The sequence below is a fragment of the Mobula hypostoma genome, chromosome 11 (genome assembly GCF_963921235.1).
Source record: "Mobula hypostoma chromosome 11, sMobHyp1.1, whole genome shotgun sequence".
NCBI classification, from domain to species: domain Eukaryota; kingdom Metazoa; phylum Chordata; class Chondrichthyes; order Myliobatiformes; family Myliobatidae; genus Mobula; species Mobula hypostoma.
The window spans coordinates 47091192-47117892 of NC_086107.1; the positions used below are offsets into that span (position 1 = coordinate 47091192).

Below are 26701 nucleotides of genomic sequence, written 5' to 3' on the forward strand. Positions count from 1 at the left end.
GGCCCTGACTTCACACATTGATGGTTCTGATCCATGACCTCTGCTCTAGATATCTCTTTTTCCTGCAAAATCCCAGCCCTAACCCATCCATACTAGATTTTCTTTGTGTACTTCTCACTGGTGAGAAAGAAAGGTCTTAATAATAAAAGGCTTTGGATCTTGCTCTGGGCTTTACTCATACCCACTTTCATTTCCAAGTGTTGGCCTTCGAGCAGTTTTATTTGTTTGTCATGATTGAACTTAATAACAAGTATTTACCAATCAAGTTCAAAGCATGTTTTTAGCTGTATCTCCAAAGTCATAAAATTTGCTTCATTGTTTGGACATGTCACAGTCACTAAGAATGTTAACACAAAGAACTGGAGATAATTGCAACACATGCAATCCATTTCAGCAAAAAAGGAATCACTGATGCACTCTTTTTCAAGAGATTTATAAATATATGATTCTCTTTTAATAGAGGTTGCTAATTATGTAGTTTAGCAATGTTTCCTGGCTCCCTCAAGAATCAGTATGCAACCATTCGCGTGCCATCATTATCTGGCCAATGCACTGAAAATTGAAAGATTTCCATTCTCTTAATATCCAGCTAATGTGTGACTATTCACAGCCCATCAGTAGCATTAGTATTGAGTATCCAGGTTGCAGTCATGATGTGCTTATTCAGCAGTAGTCCAATGTACCATTGATACTTCAGCCATTGTGATAAAAGGGTTCGCCTTTCAATAACTACACATCCTACATTCAACACACAGAAAATGCTGAAGGAACTCAGCAGCCTACACTCTAGTCCTTCAACTTGTCATGCAACTTGCAACTAATAATGAAAAGTACACAAGTCCATTGGCATGCTTAGATAATAACTCTACTGCTTGCACTGTGGTACACAGCAGAGATAGTCTCAAGATTTACAGTCGTCTACTCCATGATGCACAAATCAACTTCTGAGAACTCAATCGTAAACAAGAGAAAATCTGCAGATACTGTAAATCGAAACAACACACACAAAATGCTGGAGGAAGTCAGCAGGTTAGGCAGCATCTATGGAAAAGATGCAAACACGAGGAATTCTGCAGATGCTGGAAATTCAGGCAACACACATCAAAGTTGCTGGTGAACGCAGCAGGCCAGACAGCATCTCTCAGAAGAGGTACAGTCGACATTTCGGGCCGAGACCCTTCGTCAGGACCTTCCTGACAAAGGGTCTCAGCCCAAAACATCGACTGACCTCTTCCTAGAGATGCTGCCTGGCCTGCTGCGTTCACCAGCAACTTTGATGTGTGCTTCTATGGAAAAGAGTACAGTTGATGTTTCAGGCCGAGACCCTTCATCAGGACCGGAAAAAAAGATGAGGAGTCAGAGAACTCAGTCCTTCCCCAGAAAACAACTGCAGAACTAGCGGAGGATGAAGAAAAGGGAGGGTGCCAGCAACCTGCATCGCTCCTTTCTTGTCTTGCCATCCATGACCAACTTATTTAATCGTGCAACCATTAGACAAAGCCCAAATTTCACTTTCATAAACTGTCCACAGCAATTTTTTTCTCTGTCGCTAATCATTACAGCTGCCTCTCAGATAAGATTATAAAAAAGGCAAAATTGAAATAAAAATTTCCAAACCAAACATATAGTTCAACAGTTCCATTTAATATCAGAGATGAACATCTTGAAATTCTTTTTCTTCCTAGACATCCACAAAACCAGAAGAGTGAGTGACAGTAAAGACATAGGAGTCCCAAAGCTCCCCACTCCCCTTCCCACACACAAGCAGCAGCACACTATGACTGTTCCCCACCCCCACCCACTTTCGTAAAAAAGCATCAGCACCCTCCACCCACCAAGCATGAATAGCAAAGCTCCCAAGAAAGACCATGATCTTCAGTGCAACAAAAACTAATTGTTCACCCAACAATTTGATGTACAACAGGCTCTCTCTCCCACTAATAAAGGGAACAAGAAGTGTCCCCTTTCACGGTGAGAGGGGAGACACAACAAAACAACTCGCTGATTTACGGTGTTAACAGTCTATCACACTACTTCTTTTTCAGAGTTCTGTGACTCTGGAATGAGCAACAAACTTTTCCCCCACTGACCAAACGTACCAATATCATAATGCGCCAAAGAGTGTAGAACCGTCAACTAATAACTCATCTTCCAATGATGCTTGAGTTTGAGGTGCCTACACCTATTGTGCTTTGATACAATGCAAGTCCTGGGACTATGGAAGGTTGCTGCATGAGAATCACCTGGTTACCAGTGAATACATCAAATTTAACATCCTCTCCATCAGGCCATACAGAGCTGGGCCTTTGAGTCTTTTGGAAAGTTTCTAGAAATTCCACAATGACTTCCCATTCCTGCTGCATGCGCATTAGAAAGTTAAAACTAGCTTTAAGTAGAACAAGCTATCTATTCATAAAATTGGATTCTCTGCTGAAGAACTAAACCATTTACAGTGTGTCAGATACTGGTTAGTTATCAAAATCATTGTAATGTGCAGGCAATTAAAATTTGTTGTTCTTGATTTCCACAACTGCTTCTGTGGGCCATCTAATTTATCCTCCAAATACACCACTTCTTTCTACCATGTAAAGCTGTCTATTGAGATATTTATCATCTTTTCAGTATTCTAATACTCCAAATTTTTAGATTTTGATGATCCATGAGGTAAAAGTTACCCATGAAAAGGTGAGATACATAATGGATAGAGGTTGGATTTTGATTTATAAGCAACTCAATTTTCATTTCAACTGGTTGGTATTACTCATGCTATGGATTTATGTGATACGAGGCCCAGTGATATTAATCACTTCAGAATGTCATATTTTCATTTGAGTTACTTATCACTTGCCAATAGATGAGCAGAATATTTGCAAACATTTCCTGGTGAATACAGAACAGTCCATCACAGGAAAAGTCCTCTCCACCACTGAGCACATCTACAAGGAGTGCTGCAACAAGAAAGCAGTACTGATCTATCATCAAAGACCACCACCATTCAGGCCATGCCCTCTTCTTGCTGCTGCAGTCAGGAAGGGCAAACAGGAGCCTCGGGTTCTACACTGCCAAGTTCAGGATCAGTTAGTACCCTTCAACCATCACACTCCTGAGCCAGTGAGGATAACTTCACTCACCTCAACACTGAACTGATTCCACAAACTATGCACTTTCAAGGACATTGCAGGTTAAAATGTTCAGCATGGACTAGGTTGACCAAAGGGCCTGTTTCTATGTTGTACATTTCTATGACTCTATGACTAATTTACAGCATGTTCTCTATTATTTATTCATTATTATCTGCTTTTTTTGTATTTGCACAGTTTATTTTATTTTGCACGTTGGTTCTCAGTCTTTGTGTGTAGTACTTCAATATTTATATTGTATTCCTGCAAGAAAATTTAATCTTAGTGTAGTATATTGATGTTCTTCTGCATAATATGTATAGTAAATAATAAATGTGTTGGAAAACATTTTCTTAAGGTTGTTTTCTCGCTAAATGCTGTTGATTTTCTCACTCCACTCTCTTGTATTAATTCCATCTTATTGCCAAATGGACTTCATATCATCATCATTCCACAAGAAGATTACTTGTGCTCAAAACAGTGAAATATTAATTTATTTATTGACTTGGACCATACAAGCAGAAAACTTCCAACCTAAAGGTTGCATATAAAATACTGTAATACAGATTTAGCTTCCTTCATGCAATCAATTGTCTGGTCCTTCCAGGGTTCTGGTTTACTATACCCAAAGCTGCTAATTAACCCACAATCTGTCCTGATTTTGATCTGGTTCCCCTTTTGCAAAACCTTGTCTATCCTCTATCACCACCATACATCTCTATCTTTACAATTCAGTTATATGGCTTCAGTGAATTTTAATTGTAGCCTCACTGTTCCTTCAAAGGTCAAACTGATCTTTAGCATGTAATTGATATTGTTTCTATGCCTCAGTAAACAGTTTTGCCTTTTAATGTATAAGAGTAGTGTGGGTCAAAATCCATAGGCTAAATTCCCTTTAATTATTTCAAACGTTATTTGGAAGCTATAAATAGGCTAACACTTGAGTGTTTCACTTTGGGGCGGTTTCATCTTCCTAACTGCTGAGTCCTTATTTTCATCCTTGTCACTAAAGATTCACAATACAGTTCCCTACCACAGCAAGTGAGGAGAAATCAGAGGATTTTGGGATAAAACTTGATTATCACACTCTATGAAAAAATGATAGAGATTCCTTAGATAGTGTCACAAGACACAAAAGCAAACATTAGAAATGATAGAATGATTAAAAATCTACATCTTAGAAAGGATTAAGTTGATTAACTCTTTTCCGATCTGCATAGACATGATGGGTCATTTGGAAACTTAATAACGGATACATGATTCTTAAGCCTAGGATACATAATTCTTAAGCCTGCTGTGTGTTAAATCTGCAAACTTGGTACCTTGTGCTACCAGAGATCTCTACTGTCTCATCAAATCTGAAAATTTTTGTTGGGTGATGGTATCCTCCACCTGCAAGTGACCACTTGTAATTTCTCAGGCAGGGGTAGAAAATCAGATCTAAGTGGCAGATTTTACAAGCTTGCTCTGCATTGGATGACACAGGTGAAAAGGATAAGGAAAAAGAGGAGGGGAACTTAGAAATAACATGCCTTCAAATTGGTTGTGCCTACCTCAATCTGTTCTGTCAATGCAAAAGATTGTTAAAGAAAGTTAAAGACATTAAGATAGGTCATCTCAACAGTTCACACTCACACTGTTCATTGATTTAAAGACCTTCATGAAAATCGAATCAAGTTATTAATGACTCCACAATGCCTCAGCAGATTTTCAGCTACTAATCAAGTCTCCAATTAAAAACCAGAGCATTTAGCTGACTTTTCATGAACGCATTTTATGTTCGGGAAAGGAACAACCAAATCCAAAGTAGAAGTGCATGTCCAGCAATTGCATAGCAATGCCAGTGAAATTTGGATAACATCCTTTGACTTCTGCTTTTACAAGCTTTTCAAATGTTCCCATGACACCAGTTGCAAGAATCAAATTATTTTAGTGGTTATTTTTTGCAGGTGGGCAACATGATACAAAATACCTGAATTTCAGGTACAAAAATATCAGAAGAACATTAATTTATTATATCAACAGAATTTCACTCCTATAGTCTTTCTAAATAAGAATGATGACTTGGAGGGGAAAATTAGTGCTCCTACTCCTTCCTTGTACCAAGATCAAACAGTACAAAATTGTGCATTATTGATTTGATTCTATGTTTACAAACCACAGTGCACCAAAAATCAGGACTGGGATTTCGGTGGTATGAATTTCTAGTGTAAAACTGCAAGTTATATTGAGTTTCAACTACCTGATGTCAACTTGAGTGTTTTTATTGTTTACTGCACATCCTGTGTTTGGGTTACCAATTATTTTACATTTACAGAAAGCACAGCAGGAAAGAAGATGCTGCATCTTCAGCACAATGCTATATTTAACCATGTTATATAAATAACACACAATCCACTTACCATCATTAATATTCAGAGAAAAAAAAATTATTTTCTATTAAAATATGCACTACAGTTCATGTTTGAATACATTACACCTATTGCCATAACAACATATGTTTGGAATTGCTCCTCCTCAGGGTTGAAAATTAGTCCTCTATTAAGTAGAAGACAACTGCTTGGAAACTGTACATGTCAAATCTCCTGAATGAACACACATTAATCAAAGCTCAAGTACCTGAATTGCTCCTCGTAGGTTAATTCCTGTTTCTATGGCAATGTAGTAGGATGCTTGAAGAAATGTCCTTTGCAAAAGAAGAGCAAGAAACAAGAGAACTGCAATAACATAAGCGTTGGCCAAGAACTCCTGTGAGGAAATGAAGTAAACGCCCAATATTTTGACCTGCAGAGACCAAAAGTTGCCTGTAACTTTCCATCCGCAGTGCATTTTTAGAAGCTATCATTTCTTGACAACATGAACATCATTGAGTGATTTAATTATTCAAACATTATTGGGTCCAAAATATGATCTGGATGTAAAGTTATTTAAGTTGGTTTATTTGGAGCAGTGTATAAAAAATGTCTGATACTTATACATGGAAGAGTCCTGCTCTTTCACCTATACTTCTCAACATGACCTCTGACCTTCAAAGATTTGTGAACATGCATGCTAAGTTTGTTCTGTTCCTATTTCTGAGAATACTACCATTCACTGTGTATTTTTTTGCCTTGCTTGCTCTCACATACATAATCATATGTCATTGGAATTAGTTGCACTTTCTATTTTTCTGCCTCTCAGTTTCCTGCAGTATACAGCTTTCTTCTTGAGTATTAACTTCATCATTACCTCTTACATCATCTATGAATTTTATAATTTTATAACATGCAAATCTTTAACAAGATGTTATTTTTATAAAGGAAAACCAGAGATGCTGGAAATCTGAAATAAAAACAGGACATCATAACCTAAGTGATTCCACAGATGCTAGCAATTCAGAACAACACCCACAAAATTCAGGAAGAACTCAGCAGGTCAGGCAGCATCTATGGAAATGAATAAAGAATTGTGTGTATGTGTGTGTGTTGGTAAAACAGGTCTTGCAAGACATCTGCTCTGATGTAAGATGAAGGGTCTTCCACCGAAACCTTTACTGCTTTGCTTTCCGCAGATGTTGCCTGACTTGCTGAATTTTTCCAACATTTCTTGCACTTTTCTTTTATTGTTATTATGTTTGAAGAAGTAATTATAATAGAATTTAATACATGGGAGTGGTATATCATGTAGCTGTTCTTGAATTATTGCTTTGTAATACATGTATGTTAACAAATATTCTTTATTATCAGAACTTAGAGAGTTTATTACAAGAATACACTAAGACTGTAAGATATAGGACATTTGGCCCATTGAGTCTGCTCTGCCACTTCATCACGGCTGATCCAATTTTCCTCTCTTCCCCAACTGCCTTCTCCCATATCCCTTCATGCCCTGACCAATCAAGAATATATCAGCCTCTGTTCTTAAATATACATTAAGACTTGGCCTCCACAGCTGCCTGTGGCTAAGAATTTCACAGATTCACTACTCTCTGTCTAAAGAAATTGCTTCTCATCTCTGTCCTAAAAAGATGCCTGTTTATTCTGAGGCTGACCTTTCTGGTCTTAGACTCTCCCACCATAGGAACCATCCTCTCCATATCCACTCTATCAAGGGCTTTCACCCTTGTTTCAATGAGGTCACCCTCAATCTTCTGAATTCTAGTGAATACAGGCCCAAACATTCTTCATATGACAAGCCATTCAAACCTGGAATCACTTAGGTGAACCTTCTCCAGTTTCAGCACATCCCTTCTAAGATAGGGGGCCCTAAACTACTCACAATACTCCAAGTGAGGCCTCAGCAGTACTTTATAAAGTCTCAACATTACATCCTTGCTTTTATATTCTAGTTCTCTTTAAATTAATGCTAACATTGCATTTGCCTTCCTCACCACAGACTCAATCTACAAATTAATCTTTAGGAAATCCTGCACAAGGACTCCCAAGTCCCTTTGCACTTCAGTTTTTTTGTATTTCCACTACATTTAGAAAATTGGTAAAAGAAATGAAAGGGTTGACAAAGTGCATGACCATACACTTCCCGACACTGTATTCCATAGATGCTGCATGGCCGGATGAGTTCCTCCAGCATCTTTTGTGTGTTGCTTGGCTTTCCAGTATCTGCAGATTTTCCCTTGATTGTATTCCATCTGTCATTTCTTTGCCCATTCTCCTAATCTGTCTAAGTCCTTCTGTAGCCTCTCTACTTCCTCAGAACCATTTGCCCTTCCTATCTTCATATCGTCTGCAAACTTCACAACAAAGCCACCAATTCTATCAGCCAAATCATTGACATATAATGTAAAAAGCATTAAACTAATTAACATGATTTATTTTAATATGGTGTGGTTTAATTTCAACTATTAAAATAATTTAACTCAACATGTGTGGCAATATTTAAATAAATGAATTTTGAATAAAGTTTCAAACTTGAATAATTAATATAAATGATTGCCAGCTCTCAATAGAGAAGATTGAAGATTTGACATTTCAAAACCTGTAAGCTGAATTTATTTTTAACTCATGATATTAAATTTAATGTGATCTTTTCTGTAATTGACTTTGTGTAACCTGTTTTGAAACCGTCACTCATTTAGCAGTGCTTTTTAAAAAATTTACAACATGGAAACTGCTGCCTGATTGAGAATCCTGCTGTTTTTTCATGTTACCTTGGCTTTACAATGTTATAGCTATTATCAGTATGACAAGTTTAATCCGATGGTGTGGCCAGTGTGCTGCAGGAACATACAAATATTACAGCAAGAAAATAAACCCAGTTGAAGAAGGATGCCAGTTAGATGAACACAAAGATATTCTATTGCTACTTAAAATAGTCCTCATTAAAATAAATTGGAAGAACAGGATACCTAACAGAGAAATCCCTGACACACTATCTGTTCCATTTCTGAACTGAGTTATAGAACTTGTGCACTATCAGATAATATAGGCAATAAATTCATGGGGATATTCTGCGTATTATTAACAGACGATCAAACTAACTACACTGGGTTGTATGACATAGATTTCTGATTGACCTGAACAAATGCTAGAATTGTGCTTTGGAGTAGCAATAAAATTGTTGTACCTGTGGACGAAATGTTTTGTTTTCATCGCTCAGGTGATGTACAATCCCAGAGATACAAAGTGGGCCTGCAAACCCCAGCAAGTCGGCCATAATACGAAACGTGCTGCTGAGAATGATTGGGCGACCAAAAGCCTGCCGCAACACACGCCAAAACAGCTTTGATTCCTGAGGCCCAACAGTACCCTTCTTCTATAACAAAAAGTAAAACATGTTTTGATGAAGTTTTCAGTACATTCTCCATGACATATAATCAGATTTTCAGTAATGCCACTATACCACACTGCATTGAGAAACAAGCTCTTTGATGACCAATTTCAAACCCTATGCGATAAATTGATAATTGGTTTATTATCACATGTACCGAGATAAAAGTGAAAAACTTTGTTTTGTATACCGTTCATACAGATTACTTAATCACATCAGTACAATGAGGTAGCACAAGGAGAAACAATATCAGAATTCAGAATAAAATATTATAGTTACTGAGAAAGTGCAGAGAAGTAGACAATAAGGTGCAAGGTTATAATAAGATATGTTCTGTAGTCAAGAGTCCATCTTATCATTCTAGGGGACCAATCAATGTTCATTTAATATCAGAATAGAAGTCGTCCTTGACTCCGACGATATTTGTCTTCGGGCTTTTGAATCTTTTGCCCGAAGGGAGGGAGAAGAAGGGAGAATGTCCAAGGTGGATGGGATCTTTGATTACGTTGGCTGCTTTACCGAAAAGTAGAAGATTTTGTACTTTTCTTATACTGTAAAAATAGGATTTCAGTAAAATTGATCAAACAGTGTGTACACTAACAAAAGAATTAAGGAACAGGAAGTCATGCAGTCAAAACATTTAAAAATTGCAGATGCTGGAAATCTAAAATAAAAATATAAGATGCTAAAATACTTAGCAGGTCAAGCAACATTTATGGAAATTGAAACAAAGTTGATTTTTTGTGTTATAATGTTTAGCTTTCTTCTTTATTCTTTGTATGCAAGATAGTGATAGCCTGCAAACAAAAGTGATGAGGTGGGAAATACATGAATGCTGACATACCATATATGAATTAGGGAAAATATAATATCTTTACTAACAAAGTCAATATTGTCCGGCTGAAAGTAAATTTGTAACATCTTCTCTAAGAATGAGATTGTTTAAGGGGAATTTTGGTTAATGAAAGAACAAATACGAGGGAGACTTGACAAATAACAAAACAATGTATTTTAAAAAGCAGGGCTCTGCAGATGCTGGAAGTCTGAAAAATAAGCTGAAAAATGTTGGAAACTCTCTATAGGTTGAGGGAAAGGACAAAGAAGCAGAGCTAACATTTTAGGTTGATAAATCTACACCAGAACTGGAAAAAAAAGGTTAGAAATTAAACACATTTCATGTTGCTGTGACGGGGTGATTGTGGAGTGAAGAGAAGCAGTGTTAGTGACAGAGAACTGATAAAGAGAGATTGAAATATACAAGTGGTAGCAAAGCTGGTGGAGAGAAGGTGGTGAAGGCTTGTTAACGGCAGCTGATCTGTCTTTGGAAATAGCTGTGTTTGGTTTCCCTGATGTACCAGACCAAATTGTGATTTTTAAATCATTACTCACAAGTGTTAACTTTTAAAATGATTATTATAATTGGAAACCCATGGTCAACGATAACAAGTTCTTAAATATAGGAATGAATATTATTCAAAAAATAATTATAATAATTCAATTTTAGAAAATATTTTTATATATATTTCTATTCTCATGTTTATATTTCTCCTATTTTATTATGACATAGAGGAGACCATTTAGCCTCTTGTGTCTAAACCAGCTCTTGAAGCACTCTCATCAATCCATATGTATGTATGTGGGAGTATGTGTACGTACGCGCGTGTGTGTGTGTGCGCATACACGCGCATGCACTCGTGTAGTTCTGTGTGTGTGCATGCACTTGTGAACTTGTGTGTGTATGTGTAGTATGCATGAATATAACTGTATTGCCTCAGTCACCTTTTATTTTAGAAGATGGTCATGTTTCTGAATGCTAAAACTAAAGTTATTAACAACTTCTGGATAATCAAAGGCTGTCAGAGACTCTTGGAAAGTTACAATGCAGTTTTTGGATGCTTTGAAAATTGAAGCCCATTGATTATTTTAGCAGAACTTATAATTAGCTGATCAACATCTATTAATTATTAATTACTGACCTTTGTGATTTTATTCACCAGATTCAACAATGTGAAAGGAAAATACAGCAAAATGTCTACATTAATAAAGAGAAAATAAAGATACACCAGTTGTCAATCTTTCAACCCATAGAACTGTTGATTTTCTACAATGTTCCGATGCAAATAATTGTTTTTACTTTTTTCTCTCGTTTATTTTATTCTATTTAATACCAAAGTAATTTAAAAACCAGATGGTGAAAGGTAGCAAAGGTCAGTTTTTGAGAGAATGAATCATTTACTAGATTACATTGAAAATTATACTTATTTGTTGTGGGAAAGACAACATATAATTTACATGAAGGAGAAATTATTCTTCTGTCCATAAAAAGGAGGGTTTAAAAATAACAAGGTAAAGTTATAGATGAGCCCAATAGTTTGTATACTTAGTCTAATTCCACCTCCCCCCCCGATTAACAATATTAAATCTTCTTGTATTGATATGATCAATCACAATCTAAAGTCTCAAATTATTTTTTAAAGTGACAGAGTATATGAAGGGAATGAAGATGTGAACCTTAATAGAGCTTTCCTCCATCCATATCATCCAAATAGTGAAATGGTACAAATCTTTACTTATACTCATCACTACTAAGTTTCTAGGATCATAATCTACATAAAAGTTTAAACCCAGATTTTTAACTGGGAGAATGGAAGTAAATGCTGAACATAATATAACAATTTTTATATTCTTTAGCATACTCTGTATACAAAAAATGCACACTGAACTCAGACATATTTCATCCATCTCCCATTCTGATCTTTAGAAAATGAATTCTGCAGCAGAGCATCAGAGTTCACAAAGTCAAAATGATTCTGCTGCTGATAATGTTCAACATATGAATTCCCTTTGTTAAAAAGCTATGGATACAGAGAAAATTGAGTAATTACTTCCTTTATGATTAAAAAAAGAACTTACAACTGTTGTATATTTTTAGAAGGCATTCTGTGCTACTCTGTGACCAATATTATTCAGAGCACTTGAATTACTTCCATTTTGTTAAGATTCATTTAAGTTATTTCTTGCAATTTATCAGTGGCTTTGCAATTCCATCATTTTCACTTTATGTTTTTCTTACCAATTACAAATTATGTACAAAGAAGCACAATTTATAACTCAAGTCACTCTTCTTCTGCCAAATCCCATAACCCCTCACCATACCACCCAAGTGTTAATTATGCTGCTACTTGAAGGTATCAATGGATGCGTCAGGAAGGCAGAAACATGCTGAGGTAGTGTACTTACGGAAGGCAAAAGAAAAGCAAGGGATTACACAATATGTGAGAGGAAGCTAAGAAATACAGAAATTCACAGCTCAACAGGTGCAGGAAAAGGTAGATAGAGTCACAGAGTCATACAGCACAGAAACAAGCCTTTTGGCTCATCTTGTGCGTGCTGACCAGGGTGCCCACCTAAGCTAGTTTTATTTGCATACATTTAGTCCACATCCCTCTATATCTTGCCTATCCATTTATTTATTCAAATATATTTTAATGTGAATAGCTGGCACATATAATTGTGAGCTGTATGAAAATATACAATCCACGTTACTTTTGTGGGCATTTATGCTCTCCTTCAATTATTCCTTTCTGAAAATTGTACAGAAATGAACTAATTGGTCCTATGTCACCCAATACCATATACACGCTGCCATTCCTCATAAATGAACCTACACAATGTTTTTAAACCAAGACACAGAAAACACTGGATGAACTCAGCAGATTAGGCAGCATCTATGGAAAAGGGTAAACACTTGACGTTTCAGGCCGACATCCTTCTGTTCTTCAGGACAATGTTTTTAATGTGGGTACCATCAAATCCCAAGTAATTCATTCCTTGTTTGGCATTCTAATGCCTATTATTAATAGGTTACATTTTCCAAGTTACATTCCACCTGCTGTGTTTATATCTAATGTCCCTGCATCTCCTTGCATCCATCTTTCAACCTACACTGACAGCTCTATATCATAAAGAAAGCCAAACAATTATTATTCAGTTACTGAATTTCAGCATGCAGACCAATTACGATAAAATTACGGACAGTTAATTCCAAAAAATTAATTGCCTTTCATACAGAATCAAATCCTCTTTGTTTTATTGGTGTGATTTTAAAAAAGTTCTAGACCTGGTAATTAACTCGAGACTTTAACTCGTGTTGTTTATAGAAACATACTTTTATGTTTATATTCTGAATTATGAACATCAGAATAGGCTCAAAGGGAAAAACAGGAAACATTAGCTTTCATTAAGCTAATTCCATAAGCTTCTAATGATTAATATTGCTGTAATGTAGAAGAGGCAACATGACCTCCTCTCTGGTGATCCAGTTACTAAAATGAGAAATGCAACACATACAATGTCACAGATGACATTATAAGACAAGAAAACTTCATTGCATTTACTCTAGGTCATATATTCTCTAATAGTTCCGAGAACTGTTGTAAATTTATTATTACCAATTTGTAAGTTCCACCCATAGCCCCTTCTGCCCAGCTTCTGGGAATTTCAATTTTTAGAAAATGCGCTTCTTGAAAAACTATCCAGCGTCTTTTTTATAAAATGTTCTTTGCCCTTCATGATCACTCTCTGGTACAGCTCACTGGCCATGCCACATGATTTGTGGGTTTAGAAAGGAAATCCTGAAACTTTAGTGCTTCTCTGTATCTACAGACAGCTGCAAAGCAGCCATATACTGACTATGAATACTTCAATAATAAGGCAGCAGGAAAACTGACAGGGAACTGCAGCATGGAGGGGAAAGGATGATGGTGGGGGAACAGTGTGAGAGAGGGTGAGAGATAGTGAGAAAGAGAGTGAGAGTTAGAAGTGAGAGAGAGTGAAAAGAGTGAGAGAGACAGAGAGAGTGAGAGAGAGAGTGACAGAGAGAGAGAGTGAGAGACAGAGAGAGACAGTGACACAGAGAGAGAGTGTGACAGAGAGAGAGAGTGTGACAAAGAGAGGATACGGGAGAGGATGAGAGAGGGACAGGAAATGGGTGAGGGAGAGGGAGAGGGTGAGATTGAGGGTGAAAGTGAGGTTGAAGGTGAGGGTGAAGGAGTGTGAGAGAGAGGACGAGAGTGAGCGAGAGAGAGTGTGTGTGTGTGTGTGAGAGAGACAGGGTATGTGTGTGAGGGAGTGGGAGTGGGTGTGTGAGGGAGTGGGAGTGTGTGTGTGAGAGTGAGGGAGTGTATGTGTGGGAGGGAGAGAGAGAGTGGGTGTGTGAGAGAGAAAAATGTGTGTGGGAGAGAGAGAGAGAGAGAGTGTGTGCGTGGGAGAGAGAAACAGAGTGTGTGCGTGGGAGAGAGAGAGAGTGTGTGTGAGAGAGAGATTGTGTGGGAGAGAGAGGGTGTGTGGGAGAGAGAGGGTGTGTGGGAGAGAGAGTGTGTGTGGGAGAGAGAGTGTGTGAGAGAGTGTGTGTGTGAGAGAGTGTGTGTGAGAGAGAGTGTGTGTGGGAGAGAGAGTCTGTGTGGGAGAGAGAGAGTCTGTGTGGGAGAGAGAGAGAGTCTGTGTGGGAGAGAGAGAGTGTGTGTGGGAGAGAGAGTGTGTGTGTGGGAGAGAGAGAGTGTGTGTGTGGGAGAGAGAGAGTGTGTGGGAGGGAGAGAGAGAGAGAGTGAGAGTGTGTATGGGAGAGAGAGTGAGAGTGTGTGGGAGAGAGAGTGAGAGTGTGTGGGAGAGAGAGTGCGTGTGTGAGAGAGAGAGTGTGGGAGAGAGAGTGTGGGAAAGAGAGAGGGAGTGAGAGTGTGTGTGGGAGAGAGAGTGAGAGTGTGTGGGAGACAGAGAGTGTGTGGGAGAAAGAGAGAGAGTGTGTGTGTGTGGGAGAGTGTGTGTGTGAGGGAGGGAGGGCGAGGGAGAGGGTGGGCGAGGTAGAGGGTAACAGTGAGAGAGGAGGTGAGAGTGTTAGAGAGGAGGAGAGAGAGAGGGCAAGCGTGAGAGTGAGAGCGAGAGGGTGATCATGAGAGAGAGAGAGGGCGAGCGTGGGAGAGAGAGAGGGTGAGCATGGGAGAGAGAGAGAGAGGGCGAGCGTGGGAGAGAGAAAGAGAGGGCGAGCGTGGGAGAGAGACAGGGCGAGCTTGGGAGAGAGAGGGGGAGAGGGAGAAGGGGTGAAAGTGAGAGAGCGGGAGAATATCAAGTTCTCCCTTTCTCACCTTTCATCCCTTCCTCCCACTCTCACAAGCACAATACTTGTCACAAGTCCCTCATCTTCCCTCCATTTTCTCTCCCACACCAGAGCTATATCTCTCTTCTTGCCCCTTATTTGAAATCTTAATTCAGCAGAGTGGGTCAGGTATGGGGAGTCAGCATTTGTGTCCAGTAGCTAACATCTCCAGGGGTGGTGTGAAGGAAGATTCGAGCAAAAATTTCAACATCGGTAAAGCATTAGTCTGACAAGGGCTTAGTTTCAGCATCTGAGGCAATGTGGTGGGGTCGAATGCAGCCGCAGCTAATGTGATTCACTATTGTATAAGTCACAACCACTTATTGGACATAAACACCAGATTTTATGTAACTGTAATGATTCATGAATAAGTAACACTACAGTTCACTGAATGCAATTTGTTTGTAGATGAACAATCCTGATCAAGGGTTGTAAGTCATTTAAAATAACCACTCACACAAAAATAATTGCTAATTTGAAACATCCTTGAATATCTTACGAAGTATGGGTTACAGAGATGTGAAAACATCTCGTTAATCTCCTTTCACCCACAGTCACCTGCAAACTCTGCAGAAATCAATCAGTATGAAAAAAATAATAACAGAGGACTTAGAAATAGAAAACAATATTCATCATTTTAACATGACCTGAAATGGTTATAAAAATTATATCTATTCTCTTAAACACAAAATAATCTGCAGATGCTGGGATCAAAGCAACACTCTCAACACGCTGGAGGAACTCAGCGGGTCGGGCAGCATCCGTGGGAACGATCAGTCGACGTTTCGGGCCGGAACCCTTCGTCAGGACAGTAGGGGGAAGGGGCAAAGGCCCTATAAAGAAGGTGGGGGGGAGGGTGGGAAGGAGAAGCCTGGTAGGTCCCGGGTGAAAAACCAGTAAGGGGAAAGACAAAGGGTGGGGGAGGGGATGCAGGGAGATGATAGGCAGGAAAGGTGGAGAAAGAATAGGGGAAAACACAATGGGTAGTAGAAGGAGGTGGAACCATGAGGGAGGTGATAGGCAGCTGGGGGACGGGGCAGAGTGAAATAGAGATAGAGGAAGCGGGGGGGGGGGGAATTACCAGAAATTGGAGAATTCTACATTCATACCAAGGGGCTGGAGACTACCTAGACGGTATATGAGGTGTTGCTCCTCCAACCTGAGTTTAGCCTCATCATGGCAGTAGAGGAGGCCATGTATGGACATATGTGAATGGGAGTGGGAAGCAGAGTTGAAGTGGGTGGCTACTGGGAGATCCTGTCTGTTGTGGCGGACGGAGCGGAGGTGCTCAATGAAGCGGTCCCCCAATCTGCGTCGGGTTTCACCGACGTAGAGGAGGCCGCACCGGGAGCACCGGATGCAATAGATGACCACAACAGACTCACAAGTGAAGTGTTGCCTCACCTGGAAGGACTGTTTGGGGCCCTGAATGATGGCAAGAGAGGAGGTGTAGGGACAGGTGTAGCACTTAGGCTTACAGGGATAAGTGCCAGGTGGGAGATCAGTGGGGATGGATGTGTGGATAAGGGAGTCGCAGAGGGACTGATCCCTGTGGAAAACGGAGAGGGGTGGAGAGGGAAAGATGTGCTTAGAGGTAGGGTCCTGTTGAAGGTGGCGCAAGTTGCGGAGGATAATGTGCTGGATCCGGAGGGTGGTGGATGGTAGGTGAGGACAAGGGGAACTCTGTCCCTGTTGTGGTGGCGGGAGGATGGGGTGAGGGCCGAAGTGCGGGAAATGGAGGAGATGCGGGTGAGGGCATCATTGATGACGGTAGATGGGAAGCCACGATCTTTAAAGAAAGAGGACATTTGAGATGTCCTGGAACGGAAAGCCTCATCCTGGGAGCAGATGTGGCGGAGACAGAGGAACTGGGCATAGGGAATGGCATTTTTGCATGTGGCAGGGTGGAAAGAAGTATAGTTGAGGTAGTTATGAGAGTCAGTGGGCTTGTAGAAGGTGTCAGTGGACAGCCTGTCTCTAGAGATGGAGACCGAGAGAACGAGAAAGGGGAGAGAAGTGTCCAAGATAGACCAAGTGTATTTGAGGGTTGGGTGAAAATTTGAAGTAAAGTCGATGAAATTGACGAGCTCAGCATGGGTGCAAGAAGCAGCACCAATGTAGTCGTCAATGTACTGAAGGAAGAGTTGGGGAGCAGTACCAGAATAGGTTTGGAGCACAGACTGTTCCACATAACCAACAAAGAGGCAGGCATAGCTGGGACCCTCCCCCATCCCTTTGTCTTTCCCCTTACTGGTATTTCACCTGGAACCTACCAGGCTTCTCTTTCCCACCCTCCCCCCACCTTTATAGGGCCTCTGCCCCTTCCCCCTACAGTCCTGATGAACGGTTCCGGCCTGAAACGTCGACTCATCGTTTCCACGGGTGCTGCCCGACCTGCTGAGTTCCTCCAACATGTTGTGGATATCTATTCTCTTACTTTAGGAGGGACTTTGATACGGACTGTCACAAAGAATGCTGGACTTTGAAACTGGTAGTTATAGAAGAATTGACAAATTACCTTATTCCAACAGGATTTTAATTATAAATAACTGGGTGTCTGAGATTCATTTGTTGTACATAACCAAAAGTTAAAGTCAAAAGGAAACTGAATTTCACAGAGTCTAGTTTAACTGATCGGCAAGCTGCTTTATAAAGTGTTTTTAATTAGCAGTCAAAGAACAGAAAATTCTGTTTATACTTAAAGAGAAAAGTAATTAAGTCACCACTCAAGATGTCATTGGAAGTAAAACTTGTTGTTGTGGGGAACTGTAATTTGCCCCATAGGTGACTATAAGACAGCAGTGACAAATTCTAATTTTCTAAAATCAACAATGAAATTTATTTAAGTGCATAAGGAATATGAGAATTGTTGGTCACTCAGGTACTCTTGGAACAGCGTGGTAGCAAAACAATGGGACTATTTTTGTTAAGGCAGCAATGATAGTTTCATTGTGACTTGTTAGTGAAATGAACAAAACATAGTCTTTTAAAACAGTCAGTGAATGAATATTGCGGTGATTCAAATAATTGACTGACATTTTTATGAAGCGTTACTAATAATGTGTGGTGCTCGCATGCTCCGGTGAGAATATTTGAAAGATGAACTGTTTCATGCAGCCAGTAAGGTGGAAATGATCTCTTTTATGAATGGTATTTATTTATTTAAAGATACAGCATGGAGCAGGCCCTCCAGCTCAATGGGCGCGCTGCCCAGCAACCCACCTATTGTAACCTAGCCTATTTACAATGAGCAATTAACCTACTAACCAGTACACCTTTGGGCTGTGGGAGGGAACTCGAACATCTGGGGGAATCCCATGCAGTCATGGGGTGAACATACAAGCTCCTTCCAGTGCCAGAATTGAACTTCAATGCCCTAAACTGTAATAGCGTATGGTTCCTGCTACGCTACTGTGGCATATTTACTAATCATTATTGTAAATAGTTTTCAGAACTAGTGCAGAATGCGCAGATATGAAGAATCCATAACTGTTATTGCACCGATAAAATTTTCTAACTTGTATTTTGATAAATTGATTACAAAATATTAATATCAAATAAAACAGCATTAATTGTTATGTTATTTCTTTCTCCTCTCGGCATTTACACTTTTCTACTGAGGATAGTGGCTTTTGCTGAAGAGGGATCCAAGGGTACAGCAATTCATGTCAATTTGTTCTGGTGACCTGCTGCAACACGGAGCAAAGTGAAAACTGCTGGAGGAACGCGATGGGTCAGGCAGCAACTGTGGCAAGAAATGGGCAGCGGGTATTTTGGGTCAAGGCACAGGTGAAGGGTCTTGACTGAAAATGTCAACTGTCCATTTCCCTTCACGTCTATTACCTGACCTGCCGAGTTCCTCCAGCAGTTTGTTTTATGCTGCTTGCTCTGGTGCTATCTTAGTATCAGTCGGCAATGTAACCATGGTGGGATTTCACAGCCACACCAATGCTGTTCCTTTTCTCACATTTCATCATAATGCCTTGTTGCACATGCATCTTGTACTTGACCTGAAGCAGGAGAATCTACCTGCTTTTTCTCTCCCTAGAAAGGAAACATGAAGATACTGCTCTTCCACCCCTATCCTGGATTGAAGTATTTAACAATAGTTAGATTTGCAGCTGAGGCATTGAACATTACTCTCCTCATGGCCCAGTACAAACTTTTGTTGAGTGTTGGGAGTTGCCCTTTGGTTAGTCAAAATAGCCTGAAACAAAGCACAGACTATTAACAACACAGAAAGTAAAACTAAACATTTCTAAGTATTTAAGTGAGCTACCTTTTGTACTTCAAATGCTTCCTTCAGATGTGTATAATTGGTTATTGCCCTCATGGCAAAAGGCAACTTGCCAATGGCTTTAAGGTCAATGGGTTTTTTATGTGCCGTTGTTATGAAGGTGTTCATCCACCAGTAGGTGCCTTTGGAGAGCAGGTTCACAAATGGTTGCAAGAATCGGACACCTAAATCCTGCAGGTCTTCTGGAGGTTTCACTTCTCTTGAGTATTTGTAGAAAATATATCGCTATAGCAAAAAAAATACCCGAGTTAATAATTGAAATAATGATAAAGTTGAGTGTTTACACTTTATATTACTATTGAACAGTAAGAATTATTCATGTTCTTTAGCAAACAACATAAAGGAAAGGGAGCATATATACATTCTTCAGTAATTTCTCTTTTTTTTATTTTCTCATGAGGTTGCAAGTGTAATTGGAACAAAATTTCCAGTTAGTCTGTAACATTCCAGCATTTTGCTTAGGTGACTATTCTTCTTTTGTGAGTCCAGACTGACTGCATCAGCAAGGTTTGTGACAGTTGAGCTATTTCATAACAAATTCTGCTTCTTGCAAGCACTGAATAGGTACATACATGCACACTCACACACACACCTTTCACTAAGAGTCACTGTAGAGCAGCCAGTAAAACCAAAAGACATGGGAGCAGAGTTAAGTCACTTGGCCCATCGAGTCTGCTCTACTATTCCATTATTCTTTATTTATTATCCCTCTCAATCCCATTCACTTCCCCTCTCCCCCGTAGGCTTTGATGCCTTGACAAATCAAGAATCTGTGAAACCCCGCTTTAATTATAGCCAATGATTTGGTCTCAACAGCCATCTGTGGCAATGAATTCCACAGATTCATTACACTTCTAGCTACAGAAATTCTTTCTTATCTCTGTTCTAAATGGACGTCCCTCTATTCTGAGGCTGTGCCATCTATCCTAGACTCCCCCACTACAGGAAAAATCCTCTCCACATCAACTCTACCTAGGCTTTTCAGTATTCTAAAGATTTCAATGAGATCCCCCCCCCCCATTCTTCTAAACTCCAGCGAGTTCAGGCCAAGAACCATCAAACACGCCTTATACACTAACTCTTTCATTCCCAGAATCATTCTCACTAACATCTTCTGGACTCTCTCCAATGCCAGCACATCTTTTCATGGATAATGGGCCCAAAACTGCTCACAATACTTCAAGTGTGGTCTGACCAATGCCTTGTAAAGCCACAGCATTACACCCTTGTTTTTATATTCTAGTCCTCCCAGAATGAATGCTAACATTGCATTTGACTTCCTTATCATCAAAGCCAGCCAGCAAGTTAACCTTTAGGGAATCCTGCATGAGGACTCCCAAGTCCCTTTACACCTCTGATTTTTGGATTTTCTCCCCTATTAGAAAACACTCTACACCATTATGTCTTCTACCGTACTGCATGACCATACATTTCCCTGCACTATATTCCATCTGCTACTTCTTTGCCCATTCTCCTAATCTGGCTAAGTCCTTCTGCAGACTTGTTTCCTCAACACCTCCTGCCTCTCCATCAATCTTTGTATTATTTGCAAACATGGCCACAAAACCATCAATTTTGTCATCAAATCATTGATACATACGTGAATAAAAGCAGTCTCAACACCATCCCCTGCAGAACACGAGTCACCAGCAGCCAACCAGAATAGGCCCCCATTATCACACTCTTTGCCTCCTGCCAATCAGCCAATTTTCTATCCATGCCAGCTAGTATTTTTCCATTAATACCATGGGCTCTTAATAATAATTACTTTATTGATCCCAAATAGGAAATTCTTTTGTTACAGCAACAACATTTAAAAAACACTACTTAAATAATAATGTACAGAATAATAATATACACAATAATAATGTACCAACGTACAATAATAATGTACGAAATAATAAAACAGAAACTATTGTACTATGATGTGTGTTGTCCTGTTGTACAGAGATGAACTGCTGTATGTGCTTATTGCATTTGATAGGAAAGATTTTCTATAATGATCCTTATGACAGTGGAGCTGAATGAGTCTGTTCCAAAAGGTACAATTATGTTGTTAAGCAGCTTTACGTGCAGCAGCCTTCTGAAACTCTAAGTACACAATGTCCACTGACTCCCCTTTGCCTATTCTGCTTGCTATTTCTTCAAAGAATTCCAACAGATTTGTGAAAGATCTCCCCTTAAGGAAACCATGCTGACTTTCTCCTATTTTGCCATTTTCCTCCAAATACCCCGCAACCTCATCCTTAATAATGGACTCCATACATCTTCCCAACCACTGAATTCAAGATAATTGGCCTATAATTTTCATTTTTCAGCCTCCCTCCCTTCTTAAATAGTGGAGTGACATTTGCAGTTTTCCAGATAGTAACGGATAGACAAAATAATTTTCTGCCCATTTGGGCAAAAACCCCAAAGTCAAGTGGAATAACAATTACCTAGATCATTAAAGATTATTCTAATATGTAAGAATATATAATGAAATTCTATAATAAATTATTTGTCTGAAGTAAGAAGCAAACTTCATTTAGAAACTTGCTAATCCACCTCATGGTAAGGAGGAATTATGAAAAACACTTCAGTATAGTTCTTACTTACTGTGATACAGAAGGGAACAATTTCAGTTCATCAGGCCCATTGTAGTTCCCATTAGAACAATTCTATCGGTTCCATTATTCCCTCCTTATTTCCTTATACTCCTGCAATGCACTTTGCCTTGTTCTTTTGCTCAATAACTCCTCTTTAATCATCCTAACCATCCACCTATGCTTCTTAAGTCATGTTTGATTATCCTAAACACCCAACTATGCTCCTAGGTAATTTACAGGGGTCAACTAACCTTGGGGACGTGGGAAGAAATCAGAGCGCAGAGGAGAATCCCACAAGTTAACATAGAAGATGTAAACTCCACACATGAGCTTCTGAGGTCAGTATTATCCATGGGTCCCTGATGTTTTAAAGATGCTTTCTATGTGCTGTATCACCTTGCAAAATAAATAAACGCTCTCATCTCTGGTATTAATATGACAATTCATAACTGATATTTTCATCATATTTGGTGAAAAGATCCTGAGTATTGGATATTTATGGCTCCTGGTTCTGGTCTTTCACAATAGTTGGAAACATCTACCTTGAAATTCACCTCTAATCGGTAGAGCTAAGCATGCCAGAGTCACATCAATGCAATCTATTCAACCTCCAAAAGTCATTCCATGCTTGCAACTTTAGACAGGATCATCTTCTCTATATCTGCTCCATTAAAGCCTGCCATAACCAGAAAGATCTGGCCTAGTCTGTTGAATCTTTCATTCTGATAACATTAATGGAAATGTTAACTTCTTCAGTAAATCTGCCCTTTTTTTAGGATTTGATGATCAGAACTGCCCACTGTTCTACTTTCAATACAGAATTTTCTGCTTTTCAATTCTGACACTCCTGAAAAATAATTTAGTGCTTTGTTCATTTCTTTATGATGATATTAACTACATCAGTACTTTTACCAGCTTGTGTCCACACCCTCAACTTCTTTTGCATATTTACTCAGATTAGATGACTGCTCTTCCCCAACCTCCCTCACTCCTCTATTGCAGACTATGATCCTTTACTTTTCCTATAAATAACAAGTATTCCACTATCTCAGTATCTTAGCAACAATCATTGTGCCATTATTCTATGGCTGTTCAACTACCATCACTAACTGAGGCAGCAGGTAGGGTAACATGGGCGACCTGCTGATGGCAAAATCATGCACACACGTAGCATGTAGGCAAGCAAAGCCATGCTTTCACATGAAGCACATACAGTCTGAGGAAAAGGAATAGGCCATTTGGGACTGAAATAAGGAGGATACAAAGAATAAATTTGTGTCTGGAGACAATTCATATCGATCAGTTTACATATGGTTTCATTTGAGTCCTAGGTTCATGCTTCATTCTGAAGGATATTCCCTTAGATGATCAGAATGAGGAACATGATCACTTTTTGGTATTTTCCACTCAAGACAGCTTTTTCAGATTGCTGGCAGTACAAGTACTACCTGGGTTGAAGACATTGAGGGTGGAACTGTTGGTCATTAGTAACAGTTGCCTTCTGAACTGAAATGCCTGGACACTCAGTGATTTGTCATAGATGCAGCTATGGAAAAAGGAAATGGAAATGATCATGAACAGTAAAGGTTTACAGTTCAGAAACTGTTGTTCAATCCAATATCTGTGGCTCCTTGCTAAAATGATGCTATACTGATCCCATCATTTGTTCCCATTCCATAGCCCTGCATCAAATGCCTAAATCCTAGATCTACTGACAGACTTTAATTGGTGGATCTACCATGGCATTCCACCAGCTGATGCTGCACAGTACCAAGAATTCTGTGAAATTTTTGCTTGTGGAACCTGACTAAGATCCTACCTGATCCACAGGATCTACCTTTATCAGTTTCTCTTCACATCCACGTCACAATTTTGCTTCTTATCACAGTACCATCGTCAGCCACCGTCTCCCCACCTAACACTCTTTGTTCCCCTCTCTTTCTCTGACACACCCAGACACAGGTACAGACACAATACTGAACAATTACTTTTTGATATTTTCATACCATAAGCAACAATAGATTACAAGAATTTTTGAGCCTGCTTTGCTATTAAATATGATCATGGTGTTCCTGTACTTCAAGTGCACTTAGCAACCATGCAAACTTTAAATTGATAAACAATAGGCATGACTTTTCTCACTTGAAGTAGGCTGCACTGGAAATTATATTCATATTGCTTGTCAGAAGGATTATCATGTTACAAGTCATGACTTTCACCAGATGAAGCAAGCTGTTGATGCTTGGTGTCAATTTGAAGAGGCTAGACTTTGCTACACTTTATTTTTAAAGCAATGAATTATTTGGCTATGTAAGAGTCATGTCAATCTACATTCTGACTGTTTAACAAGCAAGATAATTATATAAATAATTCTATTTGACTTGGGTTCCTATAACTCTCCTGATATAGTAGTGAACTGTGCATAATCAAGTTAGTACAACATTGAGTGAAACAAATCAGGAAAATTCAAAGGTGGATTCTTGAAGGGATTCAAATGTTCAATTTAAAGTTACATCAAGGGAATTAAGAAGAGATATCAGATGGATCAATGTTAAATTTCCTCCTAAACTTTCGCAGTGATAGAATTGTTTCAGTGCCTTAGCCTAAGGCAAATTTGAAAAGAAAATGGTTCCAGCTGTGCTTCTAGTGAGAACACTTCAGACAAAAAGATGTAATCTTAAGATCAGAAACAGGTTCTGTAGGAATGAAGTTAAGAAATAATTTTGCATGCAAAATAAGGTGGAACTATGAAACTATTTCCTGAATAGATCAATGGATTCTCATTCAATTAATACCTCTCTATCTGAAACTGGTAGAGTTTTTTTTAGATGGACTTTTTTTTAAAGTGGACTATTTTTTGATAAATAATGGAAACAAGCATCACAGGTCCTCACCCTCCTGTGAGCAAATTCACTTGGGGTTACTATTATTCTTGGGAACATAGAATAGAGGATTATGCCATGGAGAACTTGAGCGCATTCTGCTATTTAATAAGATATGTATCTGAATTCCATTCACCTGTAATAGATATCTACATATTTTGTTTCCATTATTTATCAAAAATAGTCCATCAAAAAAGTCTACCCAAAAAGAGTCTACCAGTTTCAGATAGAGAGGTATTAACTGAATGAGAATCCATTCATCTATTCACGAAGTAGTTTCATAGTTTCACCTTGTTTTGCATGCAAAATTATTTCTTAACTTCATTCCTGCTAGATAAAATATGTAAACATTGATTACAGGCAAATGGAATTCAGATACATATCTCATATTCTCATTAACGAGCAGAATGGGCTCGTGCTGCATGGGATAATCCTCTCTTCCATGTTCCCAAGAATAATAGTCACCCCTAGTGAATTTATTCACAGGTGGGTGAGGACCTGTGATGCTTGGAATCTAGTACTATACAATTGGTGAAAGCTTTTTCAAAGATCAAAGTAAATTTATTATAAAAGTACAGTACATATACATTGTCACTGAGATTCATTTCCTTGCAGGCATACTCAAGAAATCTACAGAATAATAACCATAACAGAATCGATGAAAGACCGCTCCAACTTGAATGTTCACCCAGTGTGTAAAACTCAACAAACTGTGCAAATACAAAATGAAAGAAATAATAATAATAAAAAAAAAATAAGCTTTAACTAACAAGAACATGAGATAAAGAGTCCTTGAAAGGGAGTCCATTGGTTGTGAGAACATTTTCATGATGGGGCAAGTGAAGTTGAGTGAAATTATCTGCTTTGGTTTAAGAGTGTAATAGTTGAGGGCAGTAACTGTTTCTGAACTTAGTAGTGTGAGTCCTGAGGCTCCTGTACTTTCTTTTTGATGGCAGAAGTAAGAAGGGAGCACGTCCTGGGTGATGGGGGTCCCTGATGATGGATACTGCTTTCCTTTGACAGTGCTTCATGAAGATGTGCTCAATAGTGGGGAGGGCTTTATTAGTGATGGACTGGACCATATCCACTACTTTTTGTAGGATCTTCCATTCAAGGGCATTGGTGTTTCCATACCAAGCTGTGATGCAGCCAGTCAATATACTTTCCACTACACATCCTCTGAAATAATAACACCGAGGAATTTAAAGTTACTGACCCCTCTTATGATCTCTTATTTCCTTCTCCTGAAGTCAACAATTAGCTCCTTGGTCTTACTGACATTGAGTAAGAGGTTGTTGTTATGGCACCACTCAGATTGATTTTCAATCTTCCTCTTATATGCTGACCTGTCACCACCTTTGATTTGACCTATGACAGTGGTATTGTCAGAAAACTTGAATGGAGCTGTGCATAGCCATACAGTCATTGAGCGTAAAGCAGGAGCTAAGCACACAGCCTTGTGGTGCACCTGTGCTGATGGAGATCGTGGAAGGGATGTTGTTGCTAATCCGAAGTGACTGGGATGTGCAAGTGAGGAAATCGAGGATCCATTTTCACAAGGAGATATTGAGGTCTAGGAACTTTTTAATTAGTTTTGAGGGGATGATGGACTGTACTTTAGGGAAGGCTTGAAAAGTGAAAAGAATTATCTTTTGACTTACCCGTACTCTGATGACATTGATTTCCACAGCCAACAACATGCCATATAACACGGCCAATAGTGCTGCAATACAGAATCGGAGTTGGCTCAGCCCAATCCCATGCTCACAAAACTTGGCAAATTTTACAGTTTTAGTAATGAAAGCTAATGTCCAGTAGACCAGTAAAGCTGCAAAACAAACACACATTTTCGTGTTATCAACTATAATGTCACAATGAAAACTGGAATCATTATTGAA

The 26701-nt window shown here is 39.1% G+C and overlaps 1 protein-coding gene across 3 annotated transcripts in view; it reads right to left on the reverse strand.

Annotated features, from left to right (window-relative positions):
* The window catches only part of abcc8 (ATP-binding cassette, sub-family C (CFTR/MRP), member 8), a 181210-nt gene that overhangs the window by 106606 nt on the left and 47903 nt on the right, over positions 1-26701 (reverse strand). For all 3 annotated transcript variants that reach the window (XM_063061994.1, XM_063061996.1, XM_063061995.1), the window contains 4 exons: positions 26465-26631; positions 19316-19558; positions 8682-8870; positions 5739-5903 (listed from right to left, as the gene is read on the reverse strand). In XM_063061994.1, the coding sequence (XP_062918064.1) occupies positions 5739-5903; positions 8682-8870; positions 19316-19558; positions 26465-26631 (764 nt within the window). The remainder of the gene's footprint in view (positions 1-5738; positions 5904-8681; positions 8871-19315; positions 19559-26464; positions 26632-26701) is intronic.